Below are 23,035 nucleotides of genomic sequence, written 5' to 3'. Positions count from 1 at the left end.
ATATGTGGCATGAGGATGGCACCAGAAGGCCGCAACGTGGATGTCCAGTTGGCCATCTGTTGTGGTCCTGTAGCCAGGGCCAGGAAGCCCCCCAGAAACCACACAGGATGAACAGCATTTTCAAATGCCAGAGCCTGGGACAGCACTCGCTTCCCCCGGGAGCTTCTCGGCACATCCCAGACACTGAGCTTCAGACACTCTCAGTGGGACTTCCAGAAAACATCCTGGACTGGAGCAATGACTCCGTGCGGTGCATTTGTTCGTGTGCAGAATGAGACCGCTAGAGTGGAAGCGGCCACAGCATGGCTCACTCATCGGCCAAAGATCATTACTCTTCCTTATCTCAGGCCAAGTCCTCGGGCTGCTTCACTCTGCTCCAAACAGGGAGCCCATTACCAAACTGCATCACTAGAGGCCTGTCCACAAGGCCTGAGGAGACCTATTGGCATTCCACTGCTGGTGTGATGCCACTGTCAGAGACATATCTATACTTCTGTTACGTCTAGTATACTGTAAAATGCTTGGTAGGCTGTTGGGTTTTCTTGTGCAATAGAAGAAGTGATGTGACAGACTCAGAGGGTTGTGTTTGAGCTTGAAGTGATCAGACATTTAAAGATAAAGCAGGACTCAAGACTAAAAGCTTCCCATCATCAAGGTACCCTGTACTTTGTCTGTCAGATAGCAGCTAGCAAAGGTGAGATTTTAAGCCTCTGTCATAAGGTTTTAATATTAAAGATGTCTACTTCTATGCTGCTGTTTCTTCATTAATTGTTTTGAGGTTTTGCATGCATTCGCTCAGATGCTACGAAATGCTGTGGTTGTTGTGCATGACTAAATCACCACACAGCCACTTGTCTATACTCCACTCCTTATTCTTTCTAAACCAAGGAGATGAAATATGATATACAAGAAATATATGCCATGCTATGTTTATTTTATCCCACGTTTTAATGTCAGCAACCCACCTTACCTTTCTCGATCAGTCCACACCTCAAACTCAGCTTAGTAGTCATGGGGAGTACTCCTCAGGCTGTGAAAACAGTTGTATAATATCTGATAATGGCTTTGGTAGAACTTTGTAATGCCTGAGCAAATTGAGCATCTCAGGAGACTACAAGGAGTTTGAAACATGTGGGCATTTACCAGGCAGGGCGAAACTAATGAAACACACTACTAATTTGCATTATGGGAGTCGTAGGTAAACACAACACTGACATATTATCATCTTACAAAGATGTTGTGTTGAACATGTTGGCAAGCAGTTGCTTATTTGCACATCCAGCAGATACAAATCAACATCAGCATTTATTTATTCATGTTTGTATCCACTGAATGAATGTAATTCTAATATCCTTTTAGCTCAGTTTTGGTCTCCACCAACTCCTGAGCAAATTATCTGGATTTTTAGCTGTTAAATGCTCTGTTTTGTTCACCAGCTGCTAATTTGCTGCTGTTGGTTTTTCAGAGCTTTTTTGTTTTTCTGAGAAATGAGGTAGAGGAGAGCGATGAGACTGAACTAAAACAGTAAAGTTGCAGGCTGTAAAACCAAAACAGTGAGCTGGAAGATGCTAAGAAATGTGTAGATCAGAGGCGATCATTTTTCTGTGGGGTTTTCTACGGGTTTTTATGTGGGTGGCGACAAGCAACCCCTCTCAAATTGTGTGTAGTCATTTGACCAATTGTTAATATAAAAACTATTAATTAATAATAAATATATTCAAAGATAATTGGTTGTATGCAAATACATTAGTTTTCATTTAATGGGACACACTGGACAGTATTGGACCTGTTATGTAAACTTCACAGAATATTAGCAACATTAGCATTAGTCATTTGGCTAACAGAAACTAGCTACATTCCAATCTCACCTCTCCTTCCGTTCAACGCCTTCCTCCATTATTATCTCTTTTGAAGAGGAACTACACTGGTCTCAATTTACTTGTCATGGGGAGAACTACAGAACTCCACCTGTGTAATGTCTTTTCTGGTCCTGACTCACTGTTGAGTTGCATTGTTGTGGGGATTGCATCCCTGGATCCTGTGATTTTCAAACATGACCGATAATAGGGAGTGAAAGTCAGGATATCTCTTTATTAAAGACCCTGAAAAACCTATTTTCTCAAAAAATATGTTTCTCTTTGTAATTTAATCTATTTCAGATGTGTAAAAAAGTTCAATTTTCACTTTGGGATGGCCGACACAGTTTTTTGGATAGTAAATGAAAATGTTTGCTCTTCAACGCTGAAAAGCAGGCTTGTCCATTAGCAGTTATTGTAACATGGTCTCCCATCCTGTGTCTGATTTCTTCGTGCTTCTGTTGAACCAAAAACATGTCTCTCTGACATATGAGTTGTGTTATTATGCCTCGACTGCAACTATTATCCAACATGCGCCTTCTGGTTATTTTCTTATTTCCTTTTTTTTTTCCTCTTTCAAGGGTGACCATTCTAAAAATACAATCAGTTGAGATAGCTGTTGAATAGCCTGACTTGAGATATTACTGTAGGTATGTGGGTGCATGTTACACAACCCTGAGGTAACATAAAAGCTACTTTTTTCAAAGGTCAGATGAAAACGAGGCCAGATAAAGTCTCTTGCACGCTCCACTGTCCTTTAGAGAAAGGCCATGTCCAGATCGGGAGTGAGAGGGAGAGAGGCTGAAGGAAAAAGAGAGCAGAACAGTTCTTAAGCACAGATTAGTGAGAGGAGTTTGTGGAATAATGAACAGTTTCCCCTTAGGACCATCACCTGCTCCGCGCTGCATTCGTATGCAAGCGAGGCAGTGACGTGTGGCAGAAAACTCTCGTCCTGCCATTGACAATCCAATCAAATAAGTGCATAGAGGACAACCTTTTTGGTCCTTTCAAACAAATGAAAGCAGCATAGCGCCTTACCCCTCCAACTCAAGGACACCTTTCACTAAAGCATTTCTGTCTTGCTGTGGGACAAGTAGGCTCCCCTTTCTGAAAAGTGTTGTTGATAATTACCTGACTGAACTGTGTGTGTTGTAGGGGTGTGCCGAATACAAATGCGTTATTCAGCAAAGCACAAATAGTGAGTTTTTTACAAATATTTGTTTCATACAAATATTTTAAAAATTATTTGTATTCAGGAAGAAAAAAAAAAACATGTCAAATGCCAGCGCACAGGTCGGTTACATTTCTATCTCATTCTCTCTTCTCTGCTCCACTGTTACGTCTATCAGCAGGTCTCAATGAGGGGAGTCACATCCACCTACTGCATGACACACATTTCCATATTTGGACATCACTCCTGGAGTTGGGGGTGTTTGCCAGAGATAAAGCTGAGCTACTGACACACACAAAGTGCTCACAAGGGACTCTCCATAACCTGTTGTTCCCCTTCTCCTTTCCACAAAGTTAGGTTGTAAAAATAGGCAATAAATAAAAAGTGCAAAGCAAGAATAGCCTTTGACGTTTTTCCCTACGCGTTACACACTGTGCTGTCTCTGTGTTATAGGTGTATAAATAGGTAGAGGTCTGTCTGCAATGAGGCGATGAGTAAAGATTTAGCTCAGTAATCAGTACAGTCATCTATGATCTGGGAGACTCCAGTTTGAGACCCAGAGTGGGGACTTCCTTCGTAAGGTAGTTTATTCATGAACACTTATTGTAACACTGTAATTTTCTAAAATTAAAAGCGTATTAAAAACAAAAACAGGATTTTTAAGTCTCTTTTCACTTTTATTTGAATACAAATACAAATAATTTTGCTGCTCAACAAATATAGATACAAATACAAATACTGGGCCCTCTGCACATCCCTAGTGTTTTGTGCCCAGATGCCCACCTCGCTATTAATGATGCAGCTGTTTTCTTTCAAACTCAGTCTCTCACGTATCTCCCTAATGATCTATAACCTAAAGTTTTATGGATAATTCTGGTTTATCACAACTTTTTGTAGTTTTAACCACAACTATCTGTAATAATGACATTGATCTTCCTAGGGTAGTATCATTAAAACAAAGTCTGACAGGGCAGAAACACAAGCAGTCAGACAATCAGTTTTAGACATACCCTGAGGTTAGTTGAACTTATTTAGGGTATCCTGGTAGGTAGTTGGCTAGACACACACCACATAATCACAATGGCCCTGGTTTGATTCTGGCCACAGACCTTTGTTGCATGTCATACCCTTCTCTTTCCCTACCTGTCTATATCTTGGCTGTCACTCTCAAATAAAGGAAAAAATGCCACAAGAAAAAAAAAATATATAAATACACATGCATGTAAATGTAAGTGCACTCCTATACATACTACAACTGGGTCTGTGTTCCCAAGTTGAAATAACCAGAATAATTCTTTAGGCTATATATTGAGACTGTCCTCATAAGACAAACGGCAGCATTTTTTGTTTGGTCAAACATTTAACACAACCTACCTTTATGTTATTCTGACAAGCGACATCCTGTGATTGTATGAACAGTTCTCTCTCAGAAGCAAAAGTTGGAGTAGTGTGATGTTGTTGTAGCACCCCATAACCTCTTAAGGAGAATGGTTGGGTGGATGGTTGGGTATACAAAGCATCCAATATTGACAATGGAGATCACTGTTCATTTTGTCTTTTTTTTTGTGTCTTGTCCACCATCTTTCCCTATGACGTTTTAGCTGCCCTAACATAAACAAACCTTAACAGTAGAGTTAGCAGACCAGAAAACTGTCATTGAGTATTAATCACTTTTGAGAAGATCACATGTAACAGGAAGGCACCAACAAACCAATCATATCACCAGACAAAGATGTGGATGTTGGACGATTTGGCAAAACCATGAATAGGGTTCATTGACAACTTGTTTTATGTACAATGTTGACATTTTTACAATTCTGGCATTCCACTGTATCCGGTGCTTATGGCAAGATTGTGGTTATTGGAAATAAAATATAGTTAAGTTAGGGTAAGATAGCAATTATAGCTACGATTAATATAAGGAAGAACACCGAGTATATGTCCCCTGCTAACACTAAATAAAAGGACACTACTTCCTATATTAGCATTGGATGTTGGGACTGGATATAAATCGTGAGGTGCTTAATTGTCCAATAAGGATGGAATTCTTGAGGATAGTGTGATGGACAGACAATGTTATCCTGTCTTATTTTGTTGAGTGCACAAGTTCAGTCTTGTCCTCGGGAATACGTATATTGAGATTAAAATTCTCCACTAAAGGTTCACCATCCTGCTGAAGAAAGCTGAAGGATATTGCCGAGTTGTTAAGGTCGGAGAACATGTTTGCATCTTTTGTAAGTGAACAATGATGACCATATTTCACACTGTCTCTAATTAATCTGATATATTTTTGGTTTACATCCTTGATGCTAAGTCATGTTTTTTTTGTTTTGTTTTTTTATTTCACCTGTAGTGCATGTTGGGCACTTCCTCCTTAATCCTAGATCCGGTTATCAGACAAACAACGGTAGTTAAAGATAATAATTAATGTTGATAGTGACAGAAAATGAGCATCCGTACAACAATCATCTGTCTTCCTTGCAGACAACATTGGTTTGTTTGTTTTTCTGATCCAGAAATGATCAGTGGCAGAGAGGCATACAGTCATGCTATGCAAATTTCATTTGCTTTGCACCCATGTTTTCCTGAGATTATTTATATTTCATTACGTTCCCCGTTACTGTGAGTGAAACATTTAGACATCCTCCAGATGTGAGGAAGGAACTTGTTTTCTTACATAGGATGTTAAAATGTGACTTTGTGATTTCTTTAAAATGATATTTCTTTAGTCTTTCATTGTTCCAGACAAGTCTGTGCTTCAAGTGCCTATAGCAATCATAGGACTGTCAGAGAAATTGAATATTTTCTTTTTTCATCACCTTTCTCTTTTTGAACAAGGTGTAATTTCTTCTTTCCTTTAAACAATATTGGTTCTTTTAGAGCCAATGTAAAGGCTGAAAATGTTGTCCCATGTGTAGTTGCATGTGTAGTGGATGCAGTGGATGTACTGGTGCTGGATTCTGGCAATCAGCAAGCTGAAAGACAGGTGATGCACTTCTGTAAAAAGTCTGACCTTGGTAGGAACAGTGGACACATGGACGTTTTCCATGTTGAAACTCAAATGTTGGCTAGTTAGCCTAGATGGCCATCGCACTACAAACTATCCAGACTATTCCAACCACAGAGAGTAAAAAGACATCACTTACAGGAATCTCAACTCATGTTTAGCATGGAGTTTGGATTTATAGCTCACTAGTGTCTTGGCAAGTTACTGTAACCAGAAAATGACAGTTTCATCACAGAAAGGGAAGGGAGAGGAGGGACAAGCAAACATCATGGCTGATCCAGTCAGCTGTTAAACATGCAAACACATCCCATAATATACTCCCTCTTTAAGCCAGTATCTTCTGAATTGCAGTTATTCTCAAAACTACCACTACGATACACATTAGGAGAAATAAAATCAACTCTGCATAATATGTTAAAAAACAAAACAAAACACATATACTAATATATCTGTGTCATAGCTAGATTAACCTCCTACTGGGCCCCAGAGCAAAATTTGCTTTTGGACCCCTATTGACCCCACTACACAAGGTAGTACTTTAGAGCTGAGTCAACTCAGCACTCAACCTTTACTGGCACCAGTTGAATATGTTCACTATTTTCTGACATTTTATAAACTGAACAAATAATCAATTATGAAAGAAAATAATTGTTATGTTACTGGCTACATCAGTCACAGATGTCCACTGTTTGCCCAGAATAATAAAACACTTACCTGGAGTGAAACCAGCATTTAAATCCAAAATTTCTACAGACTGCACCAACCAGCCAGTGTTAGCAAAGCAGAGATGAAGAGAGCAGCAGAGGGCAGTCTGTGGAAATATTGGATTTAAACTTTGGTTTTATTACAGGGAATTATTTGATCTTTTTTGGCAAACACATCCTACCTGACACTCTCATGAGACCTAATAATACAACAGTGTCTTACGTGTGGGCACTGATGTTTTACACTCAAACATAAAAGCCCGCCCAATATACTGCATTCTTCTTCTTAATTCTTAAGTTTTTTTGGCAGCAATGCAAATCTTCCCTGTCAGTCACATCTGCTTCAGTTCTTCCATGTGGCCGAGACATCTCAGTCACTACAAAAGCAAGGCCACCTCACTCAGCATCATCTCCTCTGTTGAAGGTGCCTCTTTCAGCTTGTTAGCTCCCAGACGGAGCAGCCGTCTCCATGGTTTCCAAACCCAATTAAAGAGGTTGTTCCAATTAGAGAGTGGAGAGAGCTCGGGTGTGATAGGTAGAGCACGAAGACCCTGGCCTCACCCAGTAGGCAAGCAGCCCCCTCTAGTCCCTTAACTGTCAGAGTGCTGTACTTGCTATCTCTTAATTCATCATGTCTAGACAGTCCTCTAAACAGAGGACACTGCTGTATGAGCTTAACAGCGTTTCATTCTGCCCACATGTTGGAGTTGCTGCCAAATTGACATTCCAGAGATACAGACTGTGTCGGTATTTGTGTGATAAAATAGATGTGGTTGTTTATGAATAAATTACTGTGGTGTTGATGGGATGATAGTGTACATAAATTAACACCTGGGCTGCAATCCATACACAATCAATATATCATGGGTAACAAAGCCTCGTAGAAGCTCCATCAACATGTGTGAGCTAATGAAAGCAGCCACCCTCCTCACACACTTTTATGTATCGAGCCAGACTGCCACCAGTGTTTGCCTTCCTAAGGCCAAAAACTGTGACGGAAAACAAACATAGATAACACATCCTTTGTGTTCCATCAAAACCATCCCTCCAACCGTTTACTTTATCCCCGCCAATCCGCACATGCTATTGAAGAAGAAAAAAGGGCTGTAGTAGATCACAAGATCTTGCCTGTGTGATGACATGAAGCGTACTGCAGGGTGAGGAAGATAAAGAAAGTGTCAGGCTGATAACTGCTACACGTTCTTACTGTATGGTACCATTAGCCAGTTTGCTCTGGAGAGGCAGTGGTTACATTGTTTATAATCACTAGGAAACATGCTGATGCGTTCTGACAAGTCGGATACATTAAGTGCTGACACAACATTAGCTGCATATTTGTTAAAAACATCAGTGAATGATAGCAGTGATGTGAATTTGACTCAGCTTTTATAACAGAATTACCATGGGAAAATTGTTTTTCACAGTTTTTCTTCTTCAAGTCCCGGACGCCTGTTTAAGTTATTGTTGTTTGAACTGACAATCAATTAATTTATGTAGTTGAGTGGAATAAAAAAACAACTATACAGTATATGTGTTTCACTGAAGAATCAAAGCAAGCACAATTGGTTAGCGCTTTCATAAATTCTGCACATTGCCCTGCTGGGTGTCTATTGAGTCTTTGAGTGTGGTGGGTGGTGGCAGCATGTTTGTGAGGTTCAAATGACAATGAATGCCATCCTGTCCCATCTCTACTATGTGTGAAGGCGCTGTTAGGCTGACCTTTAGTTGTGTAGGTAGTGTGTAGGTTGTGTGTAGTATGGTTCAATTTACAGTTGGGCCACTGAAGAGCACAGAGCACTGAAGTTGTGCTTTCAGAAGCTGACTGGCATCAGCTGCTTCATTCATGCTCAGCTCATTATTTATTTGGCTACCAGCTGAATTGTAAGGTCCAGTCAAGAGAAAATAGGTACTCTCAACAAAATCCTCACTGCCACTCAGATTCAGTTTGCTATGAATGGTCAGTTCCACCTGTCCGTGTTTCTCCTCCCACACGTACACCGTGCACTCTGCGCTGGTCACCAAAGTACCACACAGATGTGCAATGAGAGTTTCAAGGTCAGGCAAATACCAAACAGTGAGAGCACCGCTTGCACTGGTTGTTGCTCCTCCATGAAGTTCATCCCTATGTTGTGGTCTGCAAGTGTTACAGGTACTGGGCTGCAGCACCCATAAGCAGTTATATATATCCTGAAATACAGGACAGAAACGTGAGACAGAGAGACGTGGCTTGTCGCTGTTGAATCATCCACAGTTGTGTTTATTTACATATCATTCACTGTATACTGTGCATTGCCCATTTTTTCCATTTAACCAGTCTTTACTATTACTGGACATTCATTATCTCGCTAGACATATTTTCTGTGTTCATACAACATGAACAAAAATGAAATGTCAAACTCTATACAAACACATCTTGTCTCTGAAATACTTTCATATCTCTACATTCATACTTCCAAATAAGTTTTGACTATAGTTGCACCTGAAATGCATGGACACACAAATACTACCAAGTATATGGTGGGCTTAGAGACAACAGTACTAATAACTGAATGTCTGAACATCAAATCCATACACTCAAACTCTTCTCAACACTGTTTTTTAACACATTTTAAAATTATTATGCATCTTAAACATTACAAATAACATATGGAGTCAACCAGTATGTAAAATGAACTAAATAGTGGAGACGTGTGGCCAAAACTAACATTTTAGGGTTAGCGTGTTTACTAGCAGAAAGACGTGTGTGCGCCTGGCGCCATTGTTGTTATTCTCGGAGGTGCTACTTTCGTAAAATCAAACCAAACAACAACTTTTACTGCTGGTTTCGCTCGCATACTTAAACTGAAATTATCTCTTAGCATTAGCTGACAAACTTCAGTAATTTCTGTGAGTTTTTGACACATTACTAACCTGAAATACAGGACAGAAACGTGAGACAGAGAGACGTGGCTTGTCACTGTTGAATCGTCCACAGTTGTGAGGAGAAGGCAGCCGTGCACGTGTCTTACTACAGTCACTGTGGCGAACCACGGTCTAACACTGCCACCTATTGTCACAAAACTGCTATAGCAGGCCCATTATTCTTACTCAAACTAGATTATGCTTATGTTTTTTTAAGAAAAGGAAAAACAGTACACAAACAAAATACATATCCTCTTTCAGACACACTAAAATCAAACAATTCCATTTACCAAAATATGATCACACTTTTGTGGGCATCACACAAGGTCCGCAGCTCAAAGGGACTCGAATTGACTTACTTGATTCTCACCACAGTAACTTGGGACTTGCTTGTGACTTGAACATGTGTGACTTACTCCCACCTTTACTATCGCCAGACAAGAACATCTATGTTTACCTTTCTACAAAACCTCGGATTACATTCATTGACGTTTTTTACGTCCACTTGCAGATTTTAGTTTGATTCTCACAGGTTAACATTAGGGAAAGATTGTGGTTTTGGCAAATAAATATTGTTGAATTATGGCAAGGGTTAGGTAACTAAACCACTTGGTTAAGGTTATGGACAGACAGTGATTAAGGATGTTAATATCCAGTGTGTTTGGATAGAAACCTTGCGTGTCTTGCGTGAAAGTCAGACACAATACACGGCCATCTACAACCCCAACCTCTACACCCTAACTTTCCATTTTGTGACGAAAAGGACACACTACTCCCTACATTGGCACTAAACGTTGGCACTGCCATCATAAGGTGCAAATCTTTCAAAATTGATGTAATCCCTTGGATACAGGGCTGGGACACTAAATGAATACTGTTAATTCCAGCTAACATACATATTTGTACCATCAACTCCTGTCTCAAGACTGACTGCAGACCATGGTCCATGTCTCTAGCGGATTAGGGTTGCATACATTTGAATGATGCAACACAGCTAAAATTATACCTTCTTCCATCTTGTAAATGGACTGTACTTGTATAGCCGCCTTTCTAGTCATCCGTCCGCTCAAAGCACTTTTACACTATGAGTCACATTCACCCATTCACACACATTCATACACTGATGGCAGGGCTACCATGTGAGGTCCCAACCTGCCCATCAGAGGGAATCTAATCATTCACACAGCCATCAGGAGATATTTGGGGTTCAGTATTTTGCCCAAAGACACTTTGATATGTGGATTGGAGGAGCAGGGAATCAAACCGCCGATCTTCTGATTAGTGGACGACCCGCTTTACCACCTGAGCCGCAGCCGCTCAGCCTTACAGTGGGAGTGGAAATCAGGATTGCGCATGTGTGCTCAAATTCATAATGACAATGACATTTATGAAATGGAACCACACAGAAGCATGGTTTTATAAATCTCATTCATATTTCTGCCTCTGTGCATACAAAAAGCTTTCAGTGAGCATCTTGGGAGGTCTTTGGCAGTGCAACATATAGACACTGATATCCGCAGCATGCTTTACTGTCTTGTTTAAACAGTCAGTGTTTTAACTTTGGGCTTCTCCTCATCATGAAACTTTTTTTCATGTATATCACATTGTCAAACCAAACCAAACCAAACAGAGGCAGTATTAAATCCTCCTGGCAGACAAAGCTCCAGTCTGGAGAGTGCATGTGATGGCTCAGCCTGGATGGCAGGTGCCAGTGGAAGGTAAGCTGAGGCAGAGTTTAGTTATGGAATAGAATGGGGTGATTTATCTCAATAATGACTCTTTTTTTGTGTGACAAGGCAATTTCACTGCCCAGAGGTGTTTTTTTCCTGTCTTCCTCCCTGGGCTGAAGGTTGTTTTCAAAGGGAGGCAGTGCTGATGGAATGGCCTGAGATCAGACTGGGGACGAGGGAGGAGGCTTTAGTAAATACACATAAGCAATCCTTAAGTTTGGCTGTGTCAGCTGAAGAGGTGACAATAAAGAGAGGGGATGAGGTAGAGCCACTTTCCCACTGGAGAGAGAGAGAGAGAGAGACAGAGAGAGAGACTGGTTTTAAGTTCATCTTTCTATTCTTTTCTGAAGAGGTTACTGTTGAGGGTAGAGCCTCAAAACACACTGTCTTTTGATTTTCATCCTTTCCTTTGATCCTGTTATACAAATCTGCCATGTGGCTGCATATCTGTATCTCCGAGTTGCACATCAAAAAGCTTGCAATCAAACCAGCAATAACTGGGTTCTCTTCGTGGTATCGGCAAAACATCCTTTCACTTTAATCTCAAATTACAAACAGGCATAAATGTAGCTATAGGGCTTTGGAATCAACACCACAGTGAACTGCATTCAGGGTATTTCGGGGCCTAATCTGCCTTGGCTGTAGGATACTGGTGTATGTGTGTATATGGAGTCAACTTTTTACATTTTTGGACTTAAAAAATACAATATGTAATCAAAGAAGGGGCTAAAGTACCAGGACAAACTGACACAGAATGCAAAATAATAGCTGTGAGTCGTGGAGACATGGGGAAATCTCAAAGTGAATGATTCTTGAAATAACTGAATTGTGGTAAATTATTTTTATGCTGTATTTAGAACACGAACAAACTACACAAACAATTAAGACTGGATTCTAGATATTGCTTGACAATGCATTTTAATGTTTGCCCACAGTAAAGTCAGATTTTTTTTATTGACATTTTGATTTTTGAATTGATTTTGTCATTTTTTGCCTGTATAAGAAAGGACCATTTGGGGAAGTTGCTGCTCACATAAGATACGAATGTTACAAGTTCTAAAGGTGAACCAAAATGAACAGTCAATTTGCTTTCTTTTATAAACATAAATTAAAAAAATATATGTAAGTTAAGCCTGCATTAACTGATTTTGGATGCTTGAGGGCAGTGGAAACAAGCTGTATACACAATATCGACATGTTATCAACTTTGAAATTGGTCTGGCAAACAGTTGCTTATTTATACATCCAGCAGATGCCAACGAAAGTTTACAGGTTGTTTTTTTTTTTTTAGCTCCGTTTTAGTCTCCACCAGCTCCTGAAAAAATATCTGGCTCTTTATGTTCACCAGCTAATCTGTATCTTCTTTCTGCTTTGTCTGCTGAGCCTTAAAACCAAAACAAACAAACAGAATGTTCTTTCTATTAAGGCATACTTCAAAAAAGTTTTATGAGTTGTAACTTATGGCTTTGTGAAACCTCACTGTTGAAAAAAATCCTGTACTCACTGTAATCACACATACACAAAATATTTCTACAGCTGCAAAACTTTGTTATACATTCACAAACCATTTCACAAGCTCAAAATATTTATGACCATCATTTGATTCCATAGTACAAAATTCAACAAAATATATAACATAGGTTGAGTCGTTTAGATGTTTCAATGCAGAATAGTTACATATTATAGCTTTAAAATGCTACCCTGTCAATAGACCATGCAGGGTTTGTTTGAGTTTCATATGTATTTAGGGTAAGCAATGCTTTTCTCTGATTGGCGGTTTCTTTATCTTGACAAAAGTTGTTTAATTTTGTGTCTATTTCTGTTTCTCCACACCACTGTCACAGAGCTGTCCTGCCTGCCTGAGGATATAGACAAACATTAGGGTTAAATGAGAACCATTACTGCACGCTGTGGAATATGGAATAATTCCAATAGACATATCTGGGTTGGTAAATGAATCATATCTAACACATATATATCCATTGACCTGATAGAGTCACTTAATCAAGTTGTGTGTGTGAGATAATTAGACAGGGAGCTTCCATCAGAGTTGGGAATCAGGATGTCTTGGATGTCAGAGTGAGCAGATTGGTCAAAAGGAGCGTAGCTGATTAGGGTCAGTCCTGTCTTAAAGAAACAACATCACAACGGAAATGGTCGTCATGTCTCAGTGACTTGATTTCAGGCTATGCACATTAATGTGTCTTCAATAAAACAGGCCTTGGGTCACTCCTTTGTTTTAAAATTTCATTTCATCATGCTGTCATCCTTTTGAATAAGCAGAAGAAGAAGTACTTCAGCTTGGTTTGAAATGTTGATACATGGTACACACACACACGGAGTCTTCCCTGGTTGCCACGGCAATGACAAGACTCCAGCAAGTCACTTTACTTTCTGTTTTTCAACATTAAATAGACAAGATACAAAGTGGTAATTAGTGAGGTATAGAGGTGCTGGTAGGCAGGGTTTATTAGCTTTGGACAGAGCCAGACTATCTGCTTCCAACTGTTTACAGCCTTTATATATATTACATAATAGATATATGGTGGTATTGATCACCTTATTTTGATTTCAAGAAACATTGGCAAGCTTTATTCTGAAAAATTGACTTGCAGCAGAATGAAAGTTGAAAAAGGTAATCTGTCACAGTGAACATTGCTCTTGCATTACTGGGTGCAGAATAGCAACATTTGGGAATGCAGTTCATTCTGGGCTCCTCAGCTTTATAATAATGTCTAGTAATTTTGGGTTAGTGGGACATTTTCTGCAAAGATCCTTGTAATTGTGTACTTATCATAACAAAACTGGTGAAAGGTTTCTAAGAAAAAAACATCAGATTATAGAAAGTGGAAGAGATCAGGTTAGGGAAGTTCATAGGATGCTGTTAATTACTAAAATATTTCTCTGGAGAGAACTTTGAAATTCTGAACTCATAATTGGATAAACTTGACACGACATGACCCCATCCATTTTCTAAGTATAATTTCAGGGCTTTCTTAGAAACTGAAATAAATCAGGGGTACTTATTAACTGTGCCAACTGTTCTTTTTTCCACTGTAATTGGGCCTTGATTGCTCAGTTCTCTGTAGGAAACCTCTTGGAAAATACCAAAATACTATTTCCTTTCTTGCAAATTATTAGGAAATGAAGACACCCGTGAGTTCATTTTTAATAGTGTAATGAAATGCATATAAACTGAAGACTGGCTGGAGGGTAACAAATCAATGCAAAACCTAAAGTATGCTTTGCAAAGCAACAATGTAATGTTTATGCAATGTATAAGTAATTTATAACACAAAAACAAACTAAAACATACGCCAGCAATATGGTTATTGAAGTTGCTGTTGACCTTGTAATAAATGAAACAGTCTGAGTTTGAATGGAGAGTTTTACAAACCCATGGTGACTTTTCAAGTCAAACTAGAATTTAAAAAAACAGTTTTTGTTAAGAAATCAATACATTCAACACCCTAATTATGATGTCCTCCACTGAGTGTGAAGTTTTGTTACCGACTGATATTGTTGGCACTCTTATTTCTTGGTGCGATATGGCTGTGTAACAGTGTAAGAGGAACTTTTTAGAACACAAATGAATAATATAATAGTATTATTATTATAACAAATTCAAATAATATGGTAGTAGGTTAATGCACTGGGATTGTGATGATGCTCGTTCAAGTCTAGTCAGTTATTTCTGCACCCTTATACTCTGTACTCTGTTAACCTGTTATACCTGTCTGGTCATCAGTCACCACATTTGGACCCATAACAGAGAGACAAGCAAGTGTTGAAATAACATGATCAAAGAGTAACAGCTGGTGGAAATCATTGGTAACATTAGCAAGCTAGGCTAACCAGCTTTCACTTTCCAACTTGAGCACAACAGTAAACAACACAATGCGTCCTCCCAAATGGTGACTGTTGTAAAGGTTCTGACAGCTTGCTGTTGAAGGTTAACGCTCAGTCAGTTGTGCACCACAGTAGATGACGCTGTGTCTCCTGGGAAGGCCAGCTCTCATTTGTCACTCAGTCAAAGTCCATTCATGCTTATTGGCCCAACTGCACACCTGCACCCATTGTTTTCAACACACGTCTGAACACCAGCGGTGTCTTTGACGTGCATCATATCTCCAGAAAAGCAGCAATTTCCTCACATAGGTTTCCAGGATCAGCTCGTCCCAGCTGTACCTTTATCATGTCTCTTGTCAGTATGACATGTAAGATGTAAGTGCTTTGCTCATCAACTGACACGTGTCAAATGATGTAATGTCATCTGATGCAGCTGGTATTTAGAACAATGTGGGGTCATTATAGTTTATATATATATATATTCCCTAAAAAGTGAGGAGAATTCAAAGTAAGATGTTCCCACATAATCAAGACTGAAGGAAATACTTCATACTTGGATGAGAAATTTGATGAAAAAATGGTTTAATATATAATTATTATATAACAAAAACATTACTGGTCACTTTCGTCTTGAAATATTGATACCAGTCTTCAAAAAAATCTATCAGTTGAACCCTCCCACACACACACACTCACACACACTCTCACACACACACACACACACACACACACACTCACACACACACTCACACACAGTCCCGCCTCAGGTTGGCCCTTGCTTGTTTGTGATAAATGCAGCATTTGTGTTCAGGGTGTAGGCTTATTTCTGCTCAGTTGCCTGCTCTGGCTAAGCTAAGCCTTGTGTTGCTGATAATGACAGCTGTGAAAGGAGTGGGGGACTGAATGAAAACCAGTGGGGGTGGTGAGTAGCTGTGGATCCAGTCACTCTGCCCTGCCAGGCTTGTATTTACCATCCTTCTGTGTCCTGCAGTGTCACACAGGGGTGCACACTGCTCTGCCTCACGTCTACTCTGTTTACCAGTGTAAGGACCTATTTTTCTCTATAAGCCAGGACATTCTCCATTCAAAATGGCATTTCAAGGGCTGGAAAAACCTTTCACCGTCCAGAAATATTTGTGTATTTTTTTTTTTGTGTGTGCTGTAAAATTGCTTCAAAAGACACATATTACTTTAGGGAAACATATTTTTTTTCCAAATAGAAGTTAACAGGTAAAAGGCAGGATTCTTACATTTCAAAGTTGTGACGAAGGGCTATTTACTTTTCTATTGTGATGGATGTGTGTCCTTCTAAATATTATAAGCATTATTTTATTATTTTAAAGGTCATTTAGGTGCTGTTTTATATATTATTTGTGTCATCTAATTGTTATTGTTATAGACTAGACTATATTTAGCCTATTAGTGCTACAAAATCTGTTCATCTTCTCGGATATTCCTTTGATCATTTATCACAATTCCTACCTCTAGAGAACTAGACACTAGAGAAGCACAATTGTGGAAATGTTTCAAGATATTTGGGCCCCATCCACTCATTTCTACAAATTTACAGTTGTGCATGACTTAATAATATGCTTATAATCTCAATGGTTTCTAATCTTCATGTGAAAACCTACTATCTTATCATTACTGCAATACTTTTTTCTTTCACAGGGATTTGTGAAAATTAAATAATGTATGAGTAAAAATGGATTTAAATAGATGTATTAATGAATTTGCATGTGATGCAGTCTGTTTTGTTTTAGTGGTATGTGGTCTGTCCATAAATGAACGAAAGAAAAAACAAGCAAAAGAGTTGACATACAGTACTGTATGTCTTACTTGTTAATACAACACAGAAGCGTCATAAACATAGAAATAGCTGATGAGGTAACAAAACACAGGTCATAAACACCTAATTAAAAATAAATACAAACTCAGAAGTCATCAGATAAATCATAGGCTTTAGACTGCAAATAATCTTCTCCTTCCATTAGCCTACTTTAGCAGAAGACCATCTCTGAATACCAATCTGCCTTTATTCTAACTCTTAGTATAACATCTTTTATACAGGTCAGTGTTATTCAAAGTGCTTTACAGAGGAAAGACAAGCTGATAATAAGACAGTACAAACATAAACAATACAACAGAATCATGGAAAATAGAAAAGATGAAAGTGAATTACCAAAACAATTAAAATACAATACATAAAACATTTTAAATACGGATACAATAAAATAAATAATCAAAAATCAAATAATGCCATTAAAACATTCTAATTAAACGCCAGGATAAAGAGGAAGCTTTTAATTCACCTTTGAAGATATCTACACTTTCAGCAGCTCTCAGCACCTCCACGATAAATTGCATGAAAGTGAGCTTTAGGCCAAACAGAAACAGATGACATGAAAAACAGATTCCTGTGCGAGGTAGAAGCGCTCAGACGCTGCACCGACATACGCATGTTTTGACAGGATATCTGTGCACCTTTTTATTTGTATAAAATGAAACAAATTTGATTTGAATTTAAGTTTCATGCCATCTTGTGTCCCATCAGCTGTGGGATTATAAAGCACTTTCACAAAACATAAAAACATTATGTGAATATGTGCTGCTTTTCTGTTTTATACCAGTGTAAATTGTGATTTTTTTTATTTTTTATTTTTTGACTTTCGGTGGGGAAAAAACAAGGTATATGAAGATGTCACACTATGTTATAGGAATTTTTCATTATTTCATTTATAGACTACACTATTCATTGTTGATTAAACAAAAATAGTAATGAAAATAACCTTTAGTTGCAGCCATAATAGTGTATTTAGTATAAAGTGTATTAGACTGAATATTATGCAGATGTATAATACAGATATATACATGTGAATTGCACATTAACATCACAGAACACTTAACACAAAATGATAAATTCTTAGTTCCTACATGCCTGGATTAAAAGATTATGTATCACATATAGACAAATTCAATTTTGCCTTAGACTTGGAATTGAGCAAAAATGAAGCATGTGGGAATTTTGGTGCATTTATCCTCCTTTTGTCCAGAGGACAGGCCAAGCTCTGATGACATCACTAAAGACGATGTCATCATGTCCACGAGTAACGGCGCAGCAGTAATACCTAATGTTTTTTCTCTATGTTCAGCATCACTCTAATGACCTCAGTTTTCACTTGTATGAGTGACTAAGTGAACAAGCTGGGGCATTTATAATTCCACACATTGTGCAAGAGTAAGGTTATCCAAATGTGTGTGTGTGTGCAGACGTGAATGTGCATCCATGAGTGTGCATCCCATATGCAGATAGAGGTGGTGCGTGTCCACACTTCAGAGGGATGTGAGGCGCAGTCACTGGGCTTGAAATCAAGCAGAGTGAAGACTGTTTATGGACTGCCAAAAGTAATTAATCTCCCTTCTCTATGAAAATTAATCGGATTAAACGTTCTCGTGGCCCAGTGAATCTGTCTCGCTGTAATGTGCGGACGCTGAATCTCTCTGGCTGCTCTTCTGTCCCGCTTCATACCCATAACGCCGGTCCTATAGCCCAGATTCACTGGCTTCATCACAACAATAGGCTGCACAATGACTCTGGAGTGTAATCACATTCCCCTGCTTGTCTGAATGCTTGTCTTTCACGGTGGGGAAAGAGCATTGGCCACTTGACCAGTATCAAATTCTGACCTTTGATGGAGATGCTGAAGCGCTGAGAAAGATTTTGTTGATTTGAGTGTCATCTGTGTGTCTCTGGCCGCGGGTGAAACACATGTTCACATGATGATTTGACCTTTTCGGCGGTACTCAGATGAGTACTCTGTATCCTCCTTGCCTTTCCTCACGTAAGTGGATAGTGGGTCAACAACCTAAAGAAGCTGACTCTGAATTATGCAGTGGTTACTGCATTCTTGATGCCTTGAATCATTCCAACATTGACAGTACATAACATAGGCCTCACAGGAATACAAGTATACGTTAGATAGTAAGGCTCTGACATTATTATTGATATCTTCACTATGTGTTATGCTGGCAAAGTCATGCTCCATCATTTACAATTATGAGAGTTAAAAGTGCACCACACTATTGGATAGAACAACATTTCCTGTTCCTGTCAAGTTATAGGCTTAAATTTACTGTTTGTCCTGAAGGAAGACTACAATGTAAATGTCATGGCAGCATGTGATTGGTAGATTGTCCGATATCATCCATGTGTGCCAGGTTGGCTGTTGGCTCAGGTGGTCCCACACTAAAAACAAGTGTAAGTTGAGCAATAAGGGGGCTCCAATAGTTCATCATAAGTTAGTAGCACCAAGCTAACACTTCTTTGTTAAATGAGTATATGTGATTTACAACATACTTAAATTAATTTATAGTTCACTATTAAGAATTGACATATGACTCAATTTTTTGACGATTGTTGTGGCCCCCATCATGGCAAATATCTCAAACCACTGTGGAGCTACCTTGAAGCAACGTTACGTTTTTTTTTTTACTTATCAAGAGCAGAAAGACAAAAACAAAACAAAACAAACATAAAACAAAAAAAAACACGCAAGCAACCAGCCTTAAAGCAACTCCACCAATTTTCTGCATCAAAGTGTGTTTACAGGTGTCGGGGAGTACTACTGCATATGAGAAAGAAAAAAAAAAAAAAAGTTGTACTGTATAAAGCCTTTTGTGAAAATGGATTAATTGCCTCAAGTGATGTCACTTCAGTCAGCATTGGTTGGGGCCGGGGGGTTGAAAGTGACAAAAATCTGAGGATGTGGAGTTAGAAAGAATCGAGGTTACCAGACCTCTGCTGGAGGCTAGCAGCTTCAGGCTACATAAGCCGTTACTGGCATAAAACACCCCAATCTCTGACCAAACTGCCAGCGTTCAAGTTGCTTTGTGGGTAATGTAGGCACCAGGGAGACAAATGTCTTTGGTTCTTCTGTATCCATTTTGATAATTAAAAAAACAAAACAAAACAAAAAAAAACCATTCCATTGTGAGTCCAACGATAGTAAAGGAGTGCAATGCTAAATCTGTGGATCACTCTTTGAATATACCAGTATATCAAAGTGTTATAGCTAACATTATAGCACTCCTCACACTCCAGCCATACCGTACCAGCCATAAATGTGTGCATCATAAAACTAAAGCAATCAGTAAAAAGGGGCTTAAAAGACCCACCTATAGATCTACACAGTTGACTCTCTGATTTCAGTACTGTGAGTGACCTTTTTTACATTAAACTCAGTCAAAGTCAGTTAAAGTCATTTGAGTCTATGTTAAAACCATAAACGTAATTCACAATTATTAAGGTGGGTGTCAAAAATAACCTGTAAGATACAATATAAAAAAATTCCACTAGATTAGCATTAGGTTAGCTTGCTTGTTTCAGCATATCACAGTAGGTTGTAGTAGCTGCTGCTTGGTTATCCCTCTTTAGCTCCATCTGGGTTTTTCCTGTTTGACCAAATTAGGATTTACTGGCTCCATTAGCTCACAAAGATGGCAGCTGGTAGTACACCATAATCTAGGCTTCAGAATGTCCCTTTTGAAAACTATGGGTGATGTCAAAGCTACTCTGTAAATGTTTTTCTACAATCCATGATTGGAGACAAGCAGGTTATTTGCTTAGTAGGCAACAATCCTGTAAGGAAAACATGCTCAGTTATAATCAAAGCATTGATCCACATGGGACTGAACTCAGAGGAGCTAAAACTTCCATTACTAGCTCTCCTCTAGTAAAGCCATCTGTGCAGGGCTTACATCTACAAAGACATTATAGAAATCATGTTTTTTTTTTCCTTCACTTACTGTCAGTACTGTGAGCGCATTCATTTTTAGATTGGCAGGGCAAAGTGGAAATAAATTGTGTTTCCTTGTTTTATTCTAGTTATTGTTCCTTCCCCAGGCACCTGCAGCTGACACACCACCAACCATCAGGCAGAATGTCTTACGGGTCCATTGACGGAGGCTCCTTTGGCAGTCGTAACCCATTTGGAGGTCCTACGAGGCAGGGCTACCAGCCAGTAGGTAAAGACAAACAGATTTCTTTATGATTTCATGAAAATATATTTTTATGCTTTCCTTTAAAATATTCTACCTATAGAATTTAACACCAATAAATGATTACATTAGATTTAAGGCATTAGCATAATCATCATAAACAAATAAAAACGTTGCCAAGATAATTCTCCTCTACCATCCTCTACAAAATATATGACATTACATGGCATCCACCTTTAGTGATGACATCTACACTGTAATGATACCCTCTTTCTGTTTGGAAAGAAGAAAATTAGGTGTGGTTTACAAGGAGGGGGAGCAACCCCCCCTCCCCCAAAAAAATGTATTAGTGCATCTTTATGTATATTTATGTAAAATGGAGATATTTCCACCAAGTCCAAATTTATGCACAATATATTTGCACGGACCAAGTAGCAAGTAGTTCAGTTCTGTCTGAATGAACACAACACAAAGTACAGCTGAGGCTCATGAGAATGTCATTACTTGTGCAGGTATTCGGTCATGAAGTAAAGTATTGGACAAAATTAAATTTTGACCAGATGATAGCACTAGATGAAAAATCTGGAAATCTAGGTTATTACAGTTCATCCCCTGGGGAGCATGACTGTGTTTACCAAAAATCAAAGCAATCCATGCAATTGATGTCGAGGTAGAAAAGTTAAGTTAAAACTAAATGAAAAGTCAGAGGATCACCAAAGTTGTTACAATTCACCCTGAGGAGGACATGAATATGTGCACAAAATTTCATGGCAATCTGTTTGTCTAATTTAATATTTCACTCAGAACCACAAATGTAAACCTCATGGTGGTGCTAGAGGGAAAAGTCAGGGGATCACCTGTCAATAGGAATGATCGGAATATGAATGTCTGTACAAAATTCCATAGCACTCATAGTTGTTGAGTAGTTGTAAGAAATGGATTGAAGGAAAGCAAATGAAATACAATCAGAGAAAATGTTTCGCAAATACTATACGGTCAGTTTGAATATTTTGCATTGGCAGAGAGCAGATTGATGATTCGTTCAATATAAATGTTCCTTTGTTATGTTGAAAAAAATGTAATCCCAATGGCATTAATTGTCTTACAAAATGTATATGCTTTTGCAAATAACTTGTGTATGTACATGACTGTATTTTTTTCATTTTAGGAGACAGTGTTGATAGGAGTAAACACATTGGTCATTCCCTACACTGACATCTCGCTGCGACAGTTTCAGTATTGATTCTATTTTCTCTGTGTGTGGCACACAGATTTCAGATCACACAGATTTGGTGATGTTGAATAAATATTTAAACAAGAGAATTTATGGATCAAGACTGACGACAGTGAGTGCAGGAAAGTAAAATTATTACTCAACTGTAAGAAAAATAAAGAAAACGACAGTGTAAATACCTTCTATACTGAAGTTTTGCAGAAGCTTCATATCTTCAACTCCCAAGAGTGAAAAAAGCAGCAGCACTTATCCCAAAGCATGTGTTATTAATATCAGTTGCAAGTCACGTTGTGACTTTATGAAAGTTTGCATGAATTTTAGTAGTCACACACTTTCCTACTTATAAACAGGTAATCAGTCAGTCAGTCAGGTGTTCCAGTGCTCACAACAGAGTTATTATTCATAAAGAAATGAATAATTCAAACAATCAACACTACATGTACATGAGTAAATTATACATATAGATACAGTGGCTTGTACATTACTTCTTTGTCCACCCTCTTCCAGTTCATAATCATTGTGACAGTTTTTTTATATGTATATTTACCTATGTGCACCAGTCATCTGTGTGTGTGTGTGTCTGTGT

The 23,035-nt window shown here is 38.6% G+C and overlaps 1 protein-coding gene across 5 annotated transcripts in view; it reads left to right on the top strand.

Moving 5' to 3' along the window:
- tsnare1 (T-SNARE Domain Containing 1) overlaps positions 1-23,035 on the top strand; it is a 220,753-nt gene that overhangs the window by 13,425 nt on the left and 184,293 nt on the right. For all 5 annotated transcript variants that reach the window (XM_042422708.1, XM_042422706.1, XM_042422707.1 and 2 more), the window contains exon 3: positions 21,121-21,242. In XM_042422708.1, the coding sequence (XP_042278642.1) occupies positions 21,158-21,242 (85 nt within the window). In that variant the 5' untranslated portion in view covers positions 21,121-21,157. The remainder of the gene's footprint in view (positions 1-21,120; positions 21,243-23,035) is intronic.

This window comes from Thunnus maccoyii, chromosome 10 (assembly GCF_910596095.1).
Source record: "Thunnus maccoyii chromosome 10, fThuMac1.1, whole genome shotgun sequence".
Taxonomy (NCBI): Eukaryota; Metazoa; Chordata; class Actinopteri; order Scombriformes; family Scombridae; genus Thunnus; species Thunnus maccoyii.
Note: the sequence above shows the minus strand (reverse complement) of the source record. Positions and strands in the feature narration are given on the sequence as shown.